This window comes from Carassius carassius, chromosome 42 (genome assembly GCF_963082965.1).
Source record: "Carassius carassius chromosome 42, fCarCar2.1, whole genome shotgun sequence".
NCBI lineage: Eukaryota > Metazoa > Chordata > Actinopteri > Cypriniformes > Cyprinidae > Carassius > Carassius carassius.
This window is the reverse complement of record NC_081796.1, coordinates 26,317,494-26,325,345: the sequence shown is the minus strand read 5'-3', so window position 1 is coordinate 26,325,345 and position 7,852 is coordinate 26,317,494. Positions and strand designations below refer to the sequence as shown.

The 7,852-nt window shown below is 44.2% G+C and overlaps 1 protein-coding gene across 1 annotated transcript in view; it reads right to left on the bottom strand.

Moving 5' to 3' along the window:
* Positions 1–430: 430 nt before the first annotated feature.
* The window catches only part of LOC132124445 (potassium voltage-gated channel subfamily H member 2-like), a 123,957-nt gene continuing 116,535 nt past the window's right edge, over positions 431–7,852 (bottom strand). The window contains exons 8-15 of the mRNA XM_059535445.1: positions 7,848–7,852; positions 6,918–7,170; positions 6,271–6,464; positions 6,092–6,194; positions 5,768–6,007; positions 1,859–2,048; positions 1,614–1,776; positions 431–666 (exon numbers count right to left, since the gene is read on the bottom strand). The exon at positions 7,848–7,852 is cut by the window's right edge and continues 195 nt beyond it. Of these exons, the coding sequence (XP_059391428.1) occupies positions 457–666; positions 1,614–1,776; positions 1,859–2,048; positions 5,768–6,007; positions 6,092–6,194; positions 6,271–6,464; positions 6,918–7,170; positions 7,848–7,852 (1,358 nt within the window). The 3' untranslated portion in view covers positions 431–456. The remainder of the gene's footprint in view (positions 667–1,613; positions 1,777–1,858; positions 2,049–5,767; positions 6,008–6,091; positions 6,195–6,270; positions 6,465–6,917; positions 7,171–7,847) is intronic.

The following is a 7,852-nucleotide window of genomic DNA, read 5'->3' as shown; positions in this document are numbered from 1 at the left end:
TTTGATCCAACCCAATCTTCAATATTTGGTTTGTTTTGTTTGTGGTTTAAAGGACTCAGTATTGCTAAAGCTAATATGTTCTAACTATAAAAAACAAAACAAAAGCTAGAAAACAAATGAATCGAAGCCAAGTGGGACGTGACGCGCTCGACTCATTGGTTTAAACACCTGCCAATCACCCCATCCAGCCAATCCAGTGTGCTTGGGCGGGTCCTGAGGCTCCGCCTTCTTCCTCAACACACAGGACAATGACAGGACACACACATAATGTTACTATTATAATGATTTTCCTCTGTTAGGCCAGCTAACACTAATGAGTTCAGTCAGTTCTGGAAGCACTGCAGACGTGAAGAGAAAGATCCAGAGATTCAGTGCAAGTCATAATGGCTACTTAAGAAATCATTATTTGTTTGTGGAGATCCAGTGGAGCGAGAGGGTGTGATCTCCTCTGTGTCTCTAGTGTTTCTGAGGCGTCTCAGAGCTCAGTGATGTGTGCGGCTCCTGCAGGGAGAAGCGACGGTGGACGTCTGGGTTCGGATCGAGCTCCAGTCGGGATCCGAGGCTGGAGAATCCCCCACGAGGACGAGGACGAGGACGAGGACGAGGACGAGGAGCGGCGCTGTCCGCAGGATGGAGCTCCGACGAGCTGCTGAGAAACTCACAGGACTGGAGGAGAAACAGAGCAGAGATCCTGCCGCTGTCACACTGTTCACACTCACTAACACCAGAACTACAGCAGCGACTAGTGTTTGCTCAGCCAAAACGTTCATTTAAATGTAATGTATTTATATAAATATATATATATATGCTGCACACACACACACACAGGTTAATCTTTTTTTTTAAGAATAATAATAATAATAATATTAATTCAGAATATAAACAGCATTTTTTAAATTTTATAATTGTTACTTATTATTATTATTATTATTATTATATTTTGCATTTTATTTTTTTGAGCACTATTACTGTTTGATTATATTATATTATATTGGATACCATTTAATAATTTATTAAATATTGTATGTATATATATATTATTTCAAGACTTTGGCCTTTATTTTATATATATATATATATATATATATATATATATATATATATATATATATATATATATATGTTTATTTAAATTATTTCTATTTTATACATTTTTATTGTACACACACCATAACTTCATAACTTAAAAAAAAAAAAAAAAATATATATATATATATATATATATATATATATATATATATATATATATATATATATATATAATTAATTAATTAATTAATTAACATGACAAAAAATATAAATAATATATATTAAATATAAAATTATTTTATATTAAATAAATATAAAAGAATAAAAATTATATCTTATAAAATGCAAATAAATGAATTAATTATTTTAGCACCTCTTAATGGACTGAGTAGAATGACACACAGCTGTGACTAGAAAAATGTTTGGAAATAAAATAATGTGTGTAATGGACTACCAGACGAATTCCTTGTGTGTGTATCAAGCTCTTTCTGATTCGGACTATTATTTATTTTAATTGAATATGCTACTATATTCTCTAACATGTCAGCTTAGCTCCAGCGGCTCGAACTCGTCCCGTGTGTCACCTGTGAGAGAGAAGCAGGTGTTCTGGACTCCTCGAGCGTCTCGGGGAACATGGACGTCTGCGGCGGAGAGGAAACACTGCTGTAGGACGGAGGAACCAGCATCTTCTGCCTCTGCAGCAGCTGCATGATCGCACCGATGTCTGCAGACATGCGACTCTCCAGTCTGAACACACACACACACACACACAGGTGTTAATGCAGCTCCACTGAAGCTGTGTGTGAGGACACAGGTGTGTGACTGAGACCTGTTGAGCTGTTTCTGCAGCAGCTCCAGTCTAGTCTCCATCTGGCTGCGCTGCTGGCGGCTGATGCTGCACAGAGGCATGCTGGGATACATGGAGGGCGACGGGAGACTGCAGCGGGGCACCTCCTGATACTGCCTCCCCCGACTGTCACCCCAAAAACTGAAGATATTAGACACACCTGAGAAGGCACCTGAGACAGACAGATGCACATCACTACCACATACAGCACGACGGATCATATTTACCTCATCGATTGGTTAAATTACATGAATATTAATTCATAATATTAGCATAGTTTATTTTATTTATTTTATAATTGTTACTTATTATTATTATTTTACATTTGATTTTATTTCCCACTATCACTGCTTGATTATATTATATTGTATTATTTTGTATAATATTAAATTATATGATATTGGGTTCCATTTAATAATTATTGAATAATTAATATTGTATTTTATATATATATATATATATATATATTAGTATTTATTGCATTTACTCTATTTTACTCGCATTTATTAGTTTTTTACTATTAAAATAATAATAATATTAATTCATAATATTACCATATTTTATTTTATTTTATAATTGTTACTTATTATTAATTTTAGATTTTATTTTCAACTATAACTGCTTGATTATATTATATTATTGTCACGGCTTACGCTGCTGGAAGGAACACGAAGCCGAGGGATAAACGAAACAAGGATTTATTAACTCAAACATAGGCATGGTAAGTAGCAAAATAACAGGTGGCAAGAGGCAAGTGGCAAGTAACAGGTGACAAGTTGACATTTAGACGAGTAGACCCGACAAAACAGAACTGAAAGGACAAGGCTTAAGTAGAAGGGATAATTGGGGAAACACAGGTGGATGGCATGACTAAATTAACAGGGACATGGAACACATGGGGAAATGAAGAGACACACCTGGAAACTAATCAAACCAGACACGGAAGACAGAAACTGGGTCACAGGGGCAAAAACACACAAAATGAGTCCAGGTGTGTGACAGTACTCCCCCCTCCCGGTAGGTGCGTCCTCGCACCGTAGAAACAACAAAGGGAGGCCAGCAGACAGGGACCACAGAGGAAGGAGCCAGGGAGGAGATGACGGAGGGAGGAGCCAGGGAGGAGACAGGAAGGATCTGAAGCAGGAGGTACCCAGCAGGACCCAGGCCACAGCCATAACGGCCCAAGGTGGGGCCGACGGAGGAAGGAGCCATGGAGGAGGAATGGTCACCGACTCCAGGGACTCGACCCACGGCAACGGAGCAAGTGGAGGAGGAGCCCGAGGCGGAGACGGAGAGCCGAAGAGCCAGGGTGACGGGGAGGAGCCGGAGGTCCTAGGCGGAACTGATGGCTCTGGTGACTGACGCGGCGATGTGGATCCGGAAGGCCGCGGTGAGGCCAGAGTGACCGAGGACTGAGGTGTAGCCGAGGGGATGAAGGAGCCTGACGGAGCCGGAGGGACGGAGGGATGAGGGAGCCAGGCAGAGCCTGTGGACTGCCGGGCCACGGCGGAGAGGAAGGAGCTAGGAGCCATGGTGGAGCCGACGGGTCAACGGGCCGAGGCGGAGTCCAGGCCTCAGAGGCTGGAGGCGGAGGTGAGGGAGACGCCGACCAAGGCGTCGCTGGAGGATGGCGGTCCCGCTGAGCTCGCACCACAATGATGGTAGGCTGAGGGCGAGCAGAGGGGCAGCCAGACGACAGCGGAGGAGGAGGCAGGAGTGGGTGGGAATTTTGGAGGAGCAGGCATTGGAGTAAGCTCTGGGGCTGGAGCCCTTCCTGGGCTTAACGGAGGATCAGGAGCCCGTCCTGGGCTTAACGGAGGATCAGGAGCCCGTCCTGGGCTTAACGGAGGATCAGGAGCCCGTCCTGGGCTTAACGGAGGATCAGGAGCTCGTCCTGGGCTTAACGGGGGAACAGGAGCCCGTCCTGGGCTTAACGGGGAATCAGGAGCCCTTCCTGGGCTTAACAGAGGATCAGGAGCCCGTCCTGGGCTTACAGGAGGATCAGGAGCCCGTCCTGGGCTTAACGGGGGAACAGGAGCCCGTCCTGGGCTTAACAGAGGATCAGGAGCCCGTCCTGGGCTTACAGGAGGATCAGGAGCCCGTCCTGGGCTTAACGGAAGATCAGGAGCCCGTCCTGGGCTTAACGGGGGAACAGGAGCCCGTCCTGGCCTTAACGGGGGAACAGGAGCCCGTCCTGGGCTTAACGGGGAATCAGGAGCCCGTCCTGGGCTTAACGGGGAATCAGGAGCCCGTCCTGGGCTTAACGGGGAATCAGGAGCCCGTCCTGGGCTTAAAGGAGGATCAGGAGCCCGTCCTGGGCTTAAAGGAGGATCAGGAGCCCGTCCTGGGCTTACAGGAGGATCAGGAGCCCGTCCTGGGCTTAACGGAAGATCAGGAGCCCTTCCTGGGCTTAACAGAGGATCTGGCATAGGTGAATTGGAAACCCCCTCATTTTGACCCATTTGGCGCTCCACATTATGCTCCCTCGAGGTGGGCAGTGTCGCCGGCTCTCGCACCTGGTCTGACGGGTTGCTCTCTGGCTCTCCATCATCGGTGGGCTCGGGCTTATGCCTCGTACCGTGGGGAGATTGCAGGCTGGGCTCTGGGTTCAGAGTGGACCTGGCGAGATCCTCCATTGGGCCGACCGTGAGAGGTGACCCATTTCTCACCAGATTCCACTCTATGAAGGCGGCGAAATCCTCCCGAGGACCATCTTCGGGCGACAACGCTCTGCACCTGGAGTTCAGGCTGGCGTGATAAAAGGTGCAGAGCGCGTGGTCCGGGTAGCTGGTGGCATTAGCTATCAAGAGAAACCGTCTGGTATGGTCCTCGAGAGACAGTCCCTCCTGCTCCAGCAGGAGGAGGAGGTATTCGGGGCGATAGAGGGGATCCATGACACACTACGGAAAGAAAAAGACAGTGAAAAAACGGAAAACAAAACGGAGGGAAAACACGCAGTTTATAACTTTTTAGGTCGGGTCTTCTGTCACGGCTTACGCTGCTGGAAGGAACACGAAGCCGAGGGATAAACGAAACAAGGATTTATTAACTCAAACATAGGCATGGTAAGTAGCAAAATAACAGGTGGCAAGTGGCAAGTGGCAAGTAACAGGTGACAAGTGGACAAGTTGACATTTAGACGAGTAGACCCGACAAAACAGAACTGAAAGGACAAGGCTTAAGTAGAAGGGATAATTGGGGAAACACAGGTGGATGGCATGACTAAATTAACAGGGACATGGAACACATGGGGAAATGAAGAGACACACCTGGAAACTAATCAAACCAGACACGGAAGACAGAAACTGGGTCACAGGGGCAAAAACACACAAAATGAGTCCAGGTGTGTGACAATTATATTATATTATATTATATTATATTATATTATATTATATTATATTATATTATATTATATTATATTATATTATATTATATTATATTATATTATATTATATTATATATTTTGGGCACCGTATAATAATTGTTTAATAATTAATATTGTATTCATTTATATACCCTTTATTATAAATATATTACTTAAGTATTTATTGCATTTACTCTAGTATTTATGTAGTTTTTTTCTGTGTTTTTTTTCAACAACATTATTTCAATCAAAACTTGGTAAGAAAAATGTTTACAGACTAAAACGGTACTAAATTGTGATAAAAGAAAATTTAATTTAATGCCTGTTTTTTTAATATATATTTTAATATAATTATAACAGTTTTATTGTCATTATTACCACGATTGTTATATACTATTGTACTATTTTTTTAATATATTTTATGCAACTTAATTAAAAATTCTAATTCCGAACATTTAAAAAATAGTATAACTTGTGTTTTTTTATATTATATAATTTATATACGAGTTCACTCGTCGTTCTGTCACCTGATAGGGCGTTGCATGTGTTTCCTGTTTTGGGATCGCCCTCTCCTTCAGTCACATCCATGAGTGTGGTGAGAGGGGCGGGGCTTGTGTGCACAGGCTCCTCCCCCTCATCACCACTGGAGTGGGAGGAGACAGAGTTCTGAGGCTCCTCCCATCCCGGGCTCTTATCCTCGTTCGCTTGTTTTCTGCCTCTCCGGACGGGTTTCTCATTCTTCTTGATCTCTCCAGCATCAGCATCGTCTGGAGAAACGAACACGGGATGGATATTCACCAACATCTGCATACATCATCCGTAAACAGTGAATGTGAAATGATCGGGAAAACCTTTTTCTGTCCGCCGTCGGAAGGAAAGCTTTCTCCTGCGCAGTCTGTTGAAGCCAGGGCAGTCTGAATCAGCGCTGCTGGGGGATCCGGGAATCATGTTGTTCTGTAAGGGAACACATCCATGGATTCTGTGCTTGTGCTCCAGTGACTGGAAGATGTGTTCAGTGAGCGGGACTCACGTCTCGGAGGTTAAAGGTGATCTCCAGGTTGCTCCAGAAGTGGTCGGAGAACTCGGGGTACATGTCCAGCACCTCCAGCACGTCGTCTCGGTGGATCTTGTGCAGGTCGCAGTACGTCAGCGCCCTCACGTCTGCGTTAGATTTCCCGGGCCGTGCGTACAGGTTGATGGGCTCCCCGAATATATCATTCTTCCCTAAGATGTCAGAAGCATCCATAAACAATCAGGCCAGCAGAGGTGTATTTATATTATGATCGTTTTAATGATAACGAAAAAATAAATCAGATAAATAAAACAGACTTGGACTGTCGCATTTTTGGTGTTTAACAGTCACTAGTCATTGGATGCTTTCAAAGAACAGCAGTGATATTCTTCTAAACATCTGCTTGTTTATTCCACAGAAGAAATGCAGTCATGCAGGAAAGTCATGAACGATTTTGGGGTGAATTATTATTATTCTACATCACACAATTTTACAGCTGACTTCCTGTAGGTGGCACTAGAGACTGACCTCACAGTACAAACCTTGTTGCATTCAAATTAAATACAGTTATAGTGACTTAAACAGGGCGTATCGTGGATCCTAGATCCTTAAAAACAAGTGTTGCATGTACTAGAAAAGCCCTTTGATTTCACCGTGACACCTACCCAAGATGGCCACCACTACATCTCCACGTAAGATCTCGATGGAGCCGCGGGAGATGAAGTAGATGGCGGTCAGGACGTCTCCGGCGTGCACCAGCGTGTCGCCCGGCGGGGCGTGAGTGGTCTTAAACTTCATGGCCAGCGCCCGCAGACACCCTTTAGTGGAGCCCTTGAACGCTTTACAGTTCTGCAGCAGAGTTCTGTTCAGATGCAGACAGATATCAGCCTGCAGACACTCTGGGAAACCCTTCAGCACCTGAGAGAGCACAAGAAACATCAAAAATACTGTCAAAATTGTGAAATATTATTACAATTTGACATAACTATTTTCTACGTGGATATGTGTTTAACTGTAATTTATTTCTGTGATGCGCAGCTGTATTTTCAGCATCATTACTGCAGTCTTCAGTGTCACATGATCTTCAGAAATCAGTTTCTGATGGTAATCTCGTTAGACTCTGTATTTGGGGCTGGTTATAGATGAGGATGTGCGGGTGAGGACTAAATGAACTAGTTATTTGTAATACACACATGTAGTAAAAGTGATGCATGTGAGTCTGTAAGCGTTAAAAGGAATAGTTCTCCCAAACATGAAAATGAGCTGGAAATTAACTCACACTCAGTTCATCAGAGATCAGGAGGAGTGTGTTTCTTCATCAGGTTTGGAGAAATGTAGCATTGCATCGCAGTGAATGGGTGCCGTCAGAATGTCTTCTCCAGATGTTAACTGATGCACTGTGGATTATTGTGATGTTTTTATCAGACTCTCATTCTGACGGCACCCATTCACTGCAGAGCATCCATTGATGAGACACTGATGCAATGCTACATTTCTCCAAACCTGATGAAGAAACACACTCCTCCTGATCTCTGATGACCTGAGGATGAGCACATGTTGATGTCTGGGTGCTGTGAGGCAGCAGGTGGACTCACGGCGT